Raw genomic sequence first — 13222 nt, 5'->3', positions numbered from 1 at the left:
TTAAATAATTCTTAATCAGATTGAGTTTGCTAAATGGCCTTTCTACAGAAGCTACTGTTGCTAGAATTGTTAATAGTATTCTTAAGCTAACACAAACATTTGGAAACAGGTCACCAACAAGTCTACACTCTGTTAACGTTCAACAGATCAAATAGTTTTAACTGCATTTACAAAATTCACCCTCCCACTAACACACTCACTCAGACACACACTCACTCACCCACTCACATACACCCACTCACATACACCCACCACACACCCACTCATCCACACCCACACACTCACACCCACACACTCACACTCATACCCACCACCCACACCTAAACCCAGGCCCCGACCACTGAAACTGCCGCCACTGCCGACTCTCACCTCCTCCCCAGGAGGGGCCACGGCAGCCACTGTTGCAGAACTGCACTGTCTTCAGAAAGCCACCGATACAGCTGCCCATATCTCTATTCCAGCTCCCCGCGGGCCTCCACCGACCCTCACCTCTCCACCGGCCACCAGCGGGCCAGAGCCATCACCTCAACAGAGATCCACCATGCAGACAACACGTGGCCCAACTTTGCTGGGCCCTAGTGCCCCCCCTCCTACAGGGAAGACCCATATAGGAAATTCCTGCCCCCCCTCCTTCGGCTCCAGGCCCCCTTTTGGACTCTGGGCCGGGTAACGATGTACCCCCCTGCACCCCCCTCTCATAGGCCCTGTGTATAAGTACACAAATACGCAAACAAAATACTGTGTGTGGTATGTACCTTTGTTAGGTTCCTAAAAATGGGGTCATCAAATTGATGTTATTTACAACCCCTTCATGGCCCCCAGAAAAAAAACAAACGACCCCCAAGGGGGTCACCACCCCAGGTTAAGAACCACTGCTCTAGATCAAGACCCTGTGGGATTTTGTATGTTTTAGTCAATTCACGTTTCTCTGTTTGGAATTCCTACAGATACAAGCCTCGCCAGCCCACCTTTCCACATTAGGCAACCTATTCATTCCAAGTATTAATCTGGTTATCTTTCTCTGAATTTATTCTGAATCATTTACATTCTATCATAAATAAGGAGACTAATGCTGTTCACATTACTCCAGAGGTAGTCTCACTAAAGTCCTGTATTATTGAATTCTAACTTCATATTTATGCATAAAACTCCTTTGGCCATTAAAAAAACATTTTGTAAGCTTTCCTAATTATTAATTGTACCCATTAACGAGTCTTTTGTGAATTATGTAGCAGTATCTCAGAGCTCTACAATCTCTAGCAGTTGCGATATTATGCTATTTTATTCTTCCTTCCACAAAGGACAGTTTTCCCACAACATACCCCATTTGCCAGATCTTTGTCCATTCACTTCACTTATCAATATCCCTTCACAACTTACTTTCCAACTTAACTATATCATTAGCAAATTTATCAACAATACCTTTGGTGTGTTCATCCAAGTAATTTACATAATAGTACAGGCTCCAGCACAATCCCTTTGAAACACCGTTCATTGTTTCTTGCCAATCAGAAGAATGTGATTAAACTGAATAGTGCAGAAAAGATTCTCAAGGAAGTCACCATTACGGGATGGCTTGAGTTACAAGGCAAGACTGGATATACTGGGGCAATTTTCCTCCAATGGAGGAAGCTGAAGGGTGACTTTGAAGAAGTATATAAGATCATGAGGGATATAAGGTGAATGGTCACAATCTTATTCCCCAAGGAAGGAGTGTAAATCTAGAGGAGAAACATTTAAAGAGGATCTGTTTTTCAAGAAAGGTGGGTATGCAGAATGAGCTGCCAGTGGCAATGGTAGAGGTGGGTACAATTATGGTTTAAAATACATTTGGACAGGTACGTGGATAGGAAAGGCTTAGAGGGATATGGGCCAAACACAGGTAAATGGGACTAAAATGTTGAAGCAGTTTGGTCGATCTGCACGAGTTGAGCTTAAGTGACTCACTATGCTGAATACCACTATGACTCTTATCAACTGGTGTCCCCCACAACCGTGCACATGGTATTTGTTTCCTTTTGTTTATTTTGAACCCTTTGGCTATCTGATCACAATGACAACACCATCATCTGCTAGTTATCAAAATATGCTGCTGAGAAAATAAGAATCTCCTAAGTTTATAAATCCAGCCTCAGTTGCCTCGTCAGCGCCTCGGAGTCAGGCCAGAAAGTTGTTGTTAATTGGGAAGATGCGGCCTATGTGCAATCTTGTTCTGAGGTCTTTATCTCTCTCTCCCTCTCTCCCTCCATCTGACCGCTGTTGTTACACTTACCAAACAATCAAATACTTCAGTAATGTCAAATATTTTCTCAACTCACAAACCTAGGAGGCAATAATTATCTTGGAACCTGGGTCTTTTCCACGATAAATAAACATTCATTTGTTAACATGTGGGCACAATGACAAAATGTTTATTCCTGCTCATTTGTCACATAATTTGATCAACGAGCAGTGTTAGAATTAAATAAGTGAAATAGCACCAGTGGTATTATTCAAACGTCTGCAGGAACACAGGATATACAGATAAAACTATACTTGCCATTTCCTTTAGAAGCCTGTCTTGGACTATTTTCATGTCTTTCCTCATCAAATGCATCTATGGAAATATAATATGAAGTTTTCCTATTAATCAATGCTCATCATAATCAGCAAGCAATTTAATCAATGACCAATTAAATTGCAGTCGCTATAGATTCTGTGGATCCATCATCCAATAACCTCATTCACTGGTAAAAAAACAAAGTGCTGGGTAACTTGGCGGGTAAGCTAGCATCGGTGGAGGAATTGGATAGGTGACACTTGGATCAGAATCCCTTCTTCACAGACCCAAAACGTCGCCCATCCATTTCCTCCACAGATAGTGCTGGACCTAGCATTTTATGTTTTACTCAAGATTCATGCACATGCAGCACCTTGTGTGAACCTATTCTGTTGACTAATTGCTTTCATTCTCGTCAAATTGCTCTCAACTAAGTGGTATATAATAAAAATAGTGGTATATACAAAAACAGTTATTTCTCCCGACTAATCATTTGAACATCAGAACATAATTTGGCTCAAAAACATCCTTATTCATTCTGCAACCAGTTTATACCAGGAATGTGTAGGTTAACCTATGATGAGTGTTTGTCGGCACTGGGCCTGTACTCGCTGGAGTTCAGAAGAATGAGGGAGGACCTCATTGAAACATACAGAATAGTGAAAGGCTTGGATAGAGTGGATGTGGAGTGGATGTTTCCATTATTGGGAGAGTCTAGAGATCAAAGCCTCAGAATTAAAGGACGCTCTTTTAGGAAGACAAGGAGAAATGTATTTGGTCAAAGGGTGTATGTAAATCGGTGGAATTCTTTGCCACAGAAAGCTGTATAGGCCAAGTCAGTGGATATGTTTAAGGCAGAGATAGATAGATTCTTGATGAGTTCAGGTGTCAGAGGTTATGGGGAGAAGGCAGGAGAATAGGGTTAGGAGGGAGAGATAGATCAGCCATGATTGAATGGCGGAATAGACTTGATGGGCCGAATAGCCTCATTCTACTATTTCTAATGACTAGAGCCAGGATTTTGCCATAAATGGCATTGGCCTTTTTTTGATGATTTCAGGAAGAATGGCTTTTTCACGATTGAGTGCCTAAATCAGCCTTTTTTTGCCGTTTTAACGTAACCTACAAGAAAATTTACACCACCGGGGCGAAACCCGGCTGTAAGTGGGTGTCAAGTGGCGATTGGAGAGCGGTACGTGGGTAGGTGTGAATTAGGTCTTCCCTCAGCATCCAACGCTCCAGAGAAAACAATCCAAGTTTGTTCGGCCTTTTTATACCTAATACCCTCTAATCCTGGCAGCTTTCGGTAAACCTCTTGTGCACCTCCTCAAAGTCTCCACAACCTTCCTGTAATAGGGCGACCAGAATTGTACGCAATACTGCAAATGCACCCTAACCACAGTCCTATTAAGCTATCAATAATATGGACGTATTTTATCTAGACTTTTCCATATTATTATTTACCTTCAATTTATGTATAGTAAACCCTCGCAATTACGGACCTCTACATGTAAATAGTGGATTTTGGTGACAGTGGATCGAGGTATTCGTTCATGCTGGAAGATGGCTGGTGGCGCTCAGCGGAAAGAGGGCGGGCGATAAAACACTCAAAGGGCGTTGCATTGGGCACAGATTTACAGTGGGTGTCACAGAGCAAGGTCCCGGTGTGTTGGATGCACACACCTTTGCAGCACTGCACCTGCATCACCCGGGCAGTGCGTGCCTTGATTGTTTAGTAACGGCCTGAGGCTCCCGTTACACTGCCCCCTGCTCCGCCACATGGCGTGTTTCCAGATGCGGGAGTGGAGAGAGCAAGCAGCATGAAGGTGGCTTAACCCACTCTGTCTTCTGCCCAAAATAGACAAATAGGATTGCCCGAGGAAGCTCACTTTGTTAACCTGTTCTTGTCCAATCAAAGTTACTTCTTCAAACCTTAACTCTATCCTTTCTCCACTGGTCCAGTCCCCTCTACCTATATCCATGACACTTCTGATGTCCTCTTCCATTTTAACCATTTCCAATGTCCCGAAAGACTCATACTTACCATGGACTTGTAATCACCATCACATATCAGGATGGTTTAAGGGCCGGCCCCTCACCATTTACTCTCACTCATCATACACATTCACTGAACTTGTTCTCACACTGAACACCTTATCCTTGAACTCAACTCACTTTCTCCTGCTCCATGGTGTAGCCAAGGTATGTCTAATTTTTGTAAGATATGTGAAACAAATTTTCTTTCAGTTCTACCTCGGCCTGGTCCCTCAAATTAAATATCTTCCTTCTTCCTGAACTATGGCTTCCGTCTACCATTGTTAACAAAGCCCTTTAATGCGTTTCATACATTTCCTGTATCTGCTCTTATTCCCTCTTCTGCAGAGCCAAACAAGGATAGAGTTCCCTGGTCTTCACCTTCCACCCCACCAGCCTCCACATTCAACAGATCAAAAATGTGTATAGAAATGTGGAATTTGAAATATTAGTAAATAAAACTAAATAGAGTTCAATGCTTCAGGACAACAATGCTAGGATGTTAAAATGGGCAGCAGCAGGTTCAAGAGAACTGATTACAGACAAGGGATGAGGGAGACATCTTGGGAGGAGTAATAGTGGGAATTCTACCTGAAGCAATGATGAAATTGATTCCATATTTAGTTTTAAAAGAGAGTTGGCCTGATCTTTCTGGGAATTTACATGGGTATGGTTAAAGAAAATAGCAATGTGGATCTGTGTTGGATGGTGAATCAGTCAATGAGATGGTGAATCAGAGTCAGTACCAGCATATTGAAGTGAATGTACTCTTCTATGCATGGAGAGCTTTGGGGATGAGAGTGGGAATGGTATTACAATAGATGATCAGCTTGTGATTGGCTCTAAGAGTCAAATGGTCGTTCTCTACTCCTATTTTCCTGTTTCTATGAATTAGGGAGGTAGAAGATTGGAAAGAATTACATAATCGAGTCAAACAGATGTGGTAAATTAATATCTCTCCTTTAAAACTGACAACTCTTGCTGTTCAGGTCTCCCATGACATGGCCAAATGAACAACCTTAAAGGAAAAACATATGCCCCTGAACAGGAATTGTGAGGCTTTATGTAATTATCAATTGCTGCTACATTAACTGAAAATATCAAACTCGTACCAACCTCAGTGTTAAATATCCTCTCTTCAAATTCCACACTGTGACACACATTATTTTCAAAGGATGATCTCAGGTGTTGAATTCTGAAATTATAAATTATTACACTGTAAAGATAAATTAATAGTTATTTCAATGGTTATTTCAATGTTAAGCACATTGGCTAGACCCAACTTTTTGACAGAAAACAGCATCATATGTCACCTTAATGCCATTTGTGAAAGTTCCATAAAGAGCTAATTTCACTGGCAAAATATGAAGAAAGGGAGAATAATAAATCCCCTGGGACCCAGTCTGGCATTCATGTGCCTTTTGACACAGTCATATTGCTAACTGAGCCATTCTTGGTGATTGAGTTAGGAGTCTCTACCCAAAATATATTCTATACTCTTGGCACTTTCAATCCTTCTTGCAAGTGGTTATTCAACTTGGAATGGTATTCATTCATCAGTTTAGAGAGGAAACTAGATGTTAGTCAGATGGAAGTTCCCTTTTCCACGTTTGACCTGTTGCAGTGAGATATTGTGGAGTTTGCGTTCAGCGTTGAAGACTTCCAGGGCTCCTCTTCTGCCAGTACAACAGTATGTCTTTCCCCTCTGGTAAGTGTGTCCTGTCAGTGGATTAAGATGCTCAAAGAGATTGTGAAATTTGAGCTGTGAGGTTGACTATGTCAGAATTGTTGCTTAATTAATCTGTCATGGCTTTTCCAATTTCTAACTGGGAGCGATTTTGTTCCATTCAGATTTGATGGAAATTACTATTTTTAAATCTTGTGACACCCCCACCATTGGAAAAATAATTGTACCCTCTACCCTATCCATTCATATCATAATTTTATATATCTCTTGATCAGGTCACTCCTCAGCCTCATCTGCTCCAAGGAAAGTTCATTCCTTCACATGTAGGAATGCAGTTGATCAAAAAAACCCTCACTATTTACTTCTGAAGAGCAATTAAGGATGGTCTACAAATGCTTGAATTGCAAACAATGTCCACATCTGTAAGTTATTGTGACAGTCAACTGTTGAATTTTGCTTTAATTCACCAGATACTGATCATGTGTCGTAACTCTCAGATCGTCTCTAGTTGAACCCTGTGCCCCCATTCAAAAATCTCATCCATGATGTAAAATGTTATAGTCAATCCCTTTTACTAATTCATAATGTCATTTAATTTTCTTTTACTTCATTAAAACTCGTTGGGATTTTTAAATATTAAAATAGTTCATGGAATTCATTGACACAAAGGTACTTTTCATGAATTACTGTTTAGTAAAATAATTTGTATTTAATTTTATCTCAAACAAAAAAACCATTGACTTACTAACCTATCCTCTTCGTTTTCTTTCAGTTCACTGAATGTTTTTGAATGTTGCTTCCATAAATTCTGCAAGAAAGAAAAATATTAAAATACTTTAGTTGTAGAATACATGCATGGAAGAAAGAGGCAGACATGCATGGAAGATATGACACAATTTTCTCAATATAGTCCAACTAAGACTATTTAATTGGAGCAAGTCTTATGATTTCCAACATGGGCGATATATCAATTGCCTTCCTGGTTACTTGCTATACTCTCATCTTTGCTTCCAGTGATTTGTGTATAGGACACTATCCTTGAATAAGTTACCATTTATAATATGCTCTCTTTCTGTTTATTCTACCATATTGGATTATGTCATAATTTCAACACTTCAGCAGTGGTTTGCAGCCCAGGCCATCCTTGACTCCCACACGGACATTGATTCCTATACATCCTTTGTTCTGGACTTTATAAACTCCACCATCAACAGTGTCACCTCCCTCAAACGGGTGACCATATTCCCGAATCAGAAGCCATGGATGAACAGCGAGGTCAGGCTACTGCTGAAAGCACGGGACACCGCTTTCAGGTCAGGCAATGCCCGAGCCTACAGTTCATTCAGGCTAACCTGAAGAGGGGCATCAAGAAGGCCAAGCACTGCCACTCAGGATTGAGGAGCACTTCAACAACAACTCTGACCCCCGATGCATGTGGCAAGGCATCCAGGCCATCACAGACTATAGACCCACCAACATAGAAACATAGAAATTAGGTGCAGGCGTAGGCCATTCGGCCCTTCGAGCCTGCACCGCCATTCAATATGATCATGGCTGATCATCCAACTCAGTATCCCGTACCTGCCTTCTCTCCATACCCTCTGATCCCCTTAGCCACAAGGGCCACATCTAACTCCCTCTTAAATATAGCCAATGAACTGGCCTCGACTACCCTCTGCGGCAGAGAGTTCCAGAGACTCACCACTCTCTGTGTGAAAACACCAACACCAACACTGCCAACACCACCCCCACATCCAGCAACGCCTCCTTCCTTGAGGAGCTTAACCACTTCTATGGCGGCTTTGACAGGGACAATCTAGAGATGGCCATCAAGGCTGTGCTCCCTGCCAATCACCAGCCCCTCACACTCACCCCACACGACGTGTACGTGGTACTGAGTAGGATTAATGCACGTAAGGCTGCTGGCCCTGACAGCATTCCCCGGCGCGTCCTCAGGGCCTGTGCTGCGCAGCTGACAGACGTCTGGACTGACAACTTCAACCTGTCACTTGCCCAAGCAGTTGTCCCCACGTGCCTTAAAACCACCTCCATCCGGGAGGCGCTACAGGTCTCTCTGTTGCCGGACCAGCAGGTCCAGGAACAGCTTCTTCCCTGCGGCTGTTACATTACTCAACACTGTACCTCGGTGATAAAGGGACTTAAATTGGTTGTGATTATGATTGGCTATATAAGGCTCTTTCAATGTACGTACTGATAGTTCTTTTTCCATACACTTTAGAGACTGAGAGTCCTTTTCAAAATGCTGCAGTTCCTGCATGACAATCGCTTGAAACTTGTCCAGCCTCTTTAACCTTGCATAAACAAGATAATATATTAAAATCTTGCATTAAAGATTAGTTTTTAGTTTTAATTTTATGTTAACATCAACAATTTCTGTATTTTGCAAACATCTATTATGAGACAATCTTATTTAAACAAAACAGCATTCTGTAATGGATAAAACACATGAACAATTTGCTTTGGTAACCAGTCAAATGTAAGAGATTACCGGCCTGCATCATGGCGGATGTCATTATTTCTTAATCCAGAAATATGGCTGAAGCAGAAGCATGGCCTCTTGTAGCCCCCCACCCGCACTCCCAAAATTGCTGCATACTTTGAAAGTCAGCAGATCACCTTTTTTTTAAGCTTTGCTGGCTGTAAACGTTTTTAGTTTAGTTGTTCTTCGGCCCACAGAGTCCACATAGACTATCAGTCACCTGTAAACACTAGTTCTGTGTTATTTCACTTTCTCATCCTTTCCCTGCACATTAAGGGCATTTTTAAAAATAGAGGCCAATTAGCCTACAAACCTGCACATCTCTGGGTTGTGGGAGGAAACTGGAGCACCCAGAGAAAACTCTTGGACACAGGAAGAACATACAAACTCCACATTGACAGCAGCCATGGTCAAGATCGTGCTGGGTCTTAGGCGCTGTGAGGCAGCAGCTCTACCAGCTGTACCACTGTACCACCTGAAGTTGCGAGGCATTTTAGTTTTTTAAATGTTTCTGCATTTCAGGGACAGCTAAGAGCTATTAAAATCACCAGAAATGAAAAATAATTAATAATTAAAAAAATTAAGTTAGCCTAACCACGTAAAACAAGTAAATAATGAAAAGAAAGTGACATGATTTGGAAAAGTAAAATTTTCCCCTTTGTCTCCTTTTATGAACCCCCAAAATAGAAATGTCACAAACTAGAGGGCCAAGATTTAAGATGAATAGTGGGGAAAAAGTTTAAATGATATGTGTCTAGGCTAGTTCTTTTTCCAGAGAGTGGTAGGAACCTGGAACACAGGGATGGCGGTGGAAGCAGATACAATGGATATGAATATGCTGGCAATGGAGGAGTAGTAATCATGTGCAGGCAGAAGAGATTTGGTGTAATTTGGCATCATGTTCAAAGAGCCTGTTTCTGTGTCCTTGATCCCAGATTTGAGATTCCTAACAGTCCAGTAGCTGATTATCAAAATTGACTGTAATTGGAAATTTAATCCAGCAACCCATTTCTAAGTGATATAACAAAAAATGCTGAATACTCAGCACAAAACCTAACAATGTTACTATCTACAGTTCTCCAAAACAAAGAAATACAATCCTTTCCCACTCCTTTTGACCTTTAACCTGTTCACTGCCAAGATTGTTTTCACTTGTATACGGTGACACTGAACAGGTTAAGCCTATTTCGAACCTGTATTGTTAATGAACTTTTAACCCGAATGGCCTCAATTCTGCTAATCAGTGTTTGTAAAGGATTTTTTGAAACGCCGTGTGAAAATCCAAACAGATTACATCTTTACATTGCCTTTTATTGACATCCATGCTACCTCTTGGATGTTAGCTCCTCCTTTATTAATTTAGGCGTTTGCTAGATCCTATTAATGCTTGCTGATTATAATTTCTAAATGTTTGCTCACAAATGAAGTTAGAATGGCAGGTTTTGTAGTTGCCTGACATGTCCTTACTGAATAGCAATATTACATTTACAATTTCCTTTCCTCTACACATCCCCTGACCAAGGTTTGGAATCATTGCCTGAAAGGGCACTGGAGGTAGGAACATTCATCATATTTAAGTAGTAATTGGATGGGCACTTTAAGTGTCAAAACCTGTAGGGCTAACCGGGCAGGAAAGTGCGATTAGCCCACATAGCTCTTTGTTGCTGGTAAAATTGATTCTACTGTTGTCTATTTCATTAAACCTGGAGCATTTTCCCTGGTGGATTCTTACACCATGATTTTCAAATGTCTCTACAGATCTATCCTTGGTCCTTTCCTTGGTTTCTACACGGTCCTACTTGACATCATTTGCAAATATATATTTTCTGGCTGCATAAAACCTGCCTGTGAATTTTATTCAATTTTTTTGTGGAAACTAGATTTCAACAAGCTATTTTGGCTGTAACATGGGAGGATGCAATTTAAGTGATGAAAGATTAATGAAAAGTCCACTTGCCCAGCTTGATAAACAGGGCAAGTGGAATGAGGAATGGTTAATGGTGTTTAATGCAGATAGCTGTAACGTGTTGCATTTTGGGAAGTCAAACCAGGGAAGTATCCTCATAGTCAATGGCAGGTACCTGGGGAATGTTATAGAGCAGAGGGATATAAGAGTGCAGGTGCAAAATTCGCTGTAAGTGGCATCACAGGTAGATCGGGTGATCAAGACGTCATATCGGTACATTGATCTTCATTAATCAGGGTATTGAGTAGAGAAGTTGCGATGTCACGTTATAGTCGTACAAGATGTTGAAGAGGCCGCATTTGGAGTACTATGTTCAGTTTTGACCACCCTGCTATAGGAAGCATGTCGTTCAGGTGAAAACAGTGCAAAGATTTTCACAAGGATGGTGCCAGGACATGAGGGCCTACGCTATAGAGAGCAGTGGGCAGGCAAGGATTTTATTCCATGGTGCGGGAGGCTGATCATATAAAGGATACAAGATTCTGAGAGAAAAAGATAAGGTAAATGCACAGAGTTTTTACCTAAAGTAGGGGGATTATGAACCAAAGGACATAGGTTTAAGGTAAGAGGGGAAAGATTTAATAGGAACTGAGGGGCAACCTTTTCACACAGAGGGTGGTGGGTGTATGTAATGAGCTGCCAGAGGAGGTGATGCGGGTACCAAAATAACATTTGAAAAACATTTAGACAGGTACACGAATAGGAAAGGTTTAGAGCAAACTAGGTAAAATGTGGGCATGTGGGAGTAGCTTAGTCAGCATGAGTAAGTTGGGCTGAAGGGACTATTTCTATGTTGTAGGGCACTATGATTCTGAAATAGCTGGCTGTAAGAATGGCAGACAATTTGCAAACTAATAAGAATAAACTACAAAGATTGCACAACTTTGACACAGGACACATGGTACAATGCCAATTCCAATAGCAATCCAAAAATCTGATTTTGCACCAAACCACTCATTTCACTCCGAGGACATGTGCACACCTGTAGCAGTTGATTTGAATGTTCGTTGATGACATCCTTTGCTGAGCAGATTTGAGAGAAAACTTGGTGTAACTGTCAATCCTTTGAGAGTGTTTCTAAAAAGAAAATAAATATTATGTCACCATTGCAATTCTAACACATATTTTTGCAATTGTTTCAGCAACTTGCCGGCACCCGTCGCAGTCGCAGCAGGTCACCGAAAATGTTCAAAATGTTGAAAATCTAGCGGCGACCAGAAAAAGGTACGAACGACTCTTTGGGCGACTAATCAACGACTTCTTGGGTGATGCCTGTATGGTCGTGAGTAGTCGCCCAAAGAGTAGTACCTTTTTGTAGTTACCGCTGGATTTTCAACATTTTGAAAATTTTCGGCGACCTGCTGTGACTGCCGGCAAGTCGCCGGAAAAATTGCGTAAGTAAATAAGGCCCTTTATTTATTCAATTCAACTCAACTTTATTGTCATTGCACAAATACGAGTATAGGTACAACAAAATGCAGTTTAGCATCTGGTCATAGTCATAGTGCAAGATAGTAGAAGTAAAAATAAAAATACAAAATAAGCATACAATAAAAATAAAAAATACTGGTTAACAATGTGTGGATTGTGGGTGAATTAAAACTGGTACATTGGCAATTAACTGTATACAAATGGGACAGTCTCAAGATAGCTAGCGACAGAAATCTGAACTCAGCAGTGTAATGGTGTTGTTGAAAAAGCTGTTCCTCAGCCTGCTTGTGCGAGACCTGAGGCTCCTGTACCGCCTCCCTGATGGGAGGAGGGCAAACAGTCCATGGTTAGGGTGAGAGGGGTCCTTGATGATTTTCCCGGCCCGTCTCAGACACCGTTTTCGGTGGAGGGCATCCATGGCAGGGAGCGGGGCACCGATGATGTGCTGAGCGGTTTTCACCACCCGTTGCAGTGCCTTCCTGTCAGCTGCGGTGCAGCTGCTGTACTATACCGTGAAGCAGGTGGTCAGGATGCTTTCGATGGTACAGCGGTAGAAGTTGGTCAGGATCTGGGGGGACAGGTGAGCTTTCTTGAGCCTCCTCAGAAAGTAAAGGCGCTACTGCGCCTTTTTGATCAATTTGGTGGTATTGAGGGGCCAGGACAGATCCTCTGAGATGTGTACCCCGAGGAATTTGTAGTTGGGGACGCGCTCCACCTCAGTCCCGTTTATGTGGATGGGGGTATGTCTGCCACCTCTGGTCTTCCTGAAGTCAACAATGATTTCCTTCGTCTTCTTGGAGTTGAGGATGAGGTTATTGTTCGCACACCAGGCTGCCAGGTTCTGGACCTCCTCCCAATAGGCTGATTCGTTGTTGTCGCTGATCAGTCCTACCACCGTGGTGTCATCAGCAAATTTTATGATGGCGTTGGAGCCATACTTAGGGACGCAGTCATGGGTGAAGAGGGAGTAGAGGAGAGGGCTGAGCACACAGCCCTGTGGCACGCCGGTGTTCAGTGTTAGAGTGGAGGAAGTGAAGTTGTTGATCCTAACAGACTGTGGTCTGT

General features: G+C 42.0%; 1 protein-coding gene across 2 annotated transcripts in view; it reads right to left on the bottom strand.

Moving 5' to 3' along the window:
* Positions 1–1915: 1915 nt before the first annotated feature.
* LOC129707383 (synaptonemal complex protein 2-like) overlaps positions 1916–13222 on the bottom strand; it is a 55392-nt gene continuing 44085 nt past the window's right edge. For both annotated transcript variants that reach the window (XM_055652371.1, XM_055652372.1), the window contains exons 16-20: positions 11709–11803; positions 8473–8572; positions 7010–7068; positions 5690–5768; positions 1916–2596 (exon numbers count right to left, since the gene is read on the bottom strand). In XM_055652371.1, coding sequence (XP_055508346.1) covers positions 2489–2596; positions 5690–5768; positions 7010–7068; positions 8473–8572; positions 11709–11803 — 441 coding nt within the window. In that variant the 3' untranslated portion in view covers positions 1916–2488. The remainder of the gene's footprint in view (positions 2597–5689; positions 5769–7009; positions 7069–8472; positions 8573–11708; positions 11804–13222) is intronic.

The sequence above is a fragment of the Leucoraja erinacea genome, chromosome 21, assembly GCF_028641065.1.
Source record: "Leucoraja erinacea ecotype New England chromosome 21, Leri_hhj_1, whole genome shotgun sequence".
Taxonomy (NCBI): domain Eukaryota; kingdom Metazoa; phylum Chordata; class Chondrichthyes; order Rajiformes; family Rajidae; genus Leucoraja; species Leucoraja erinaceus.
Note: the sequence above shows the minus strand (reverse complement) of the source record. Positions and strands in the feature narration are given on the sequence as shown.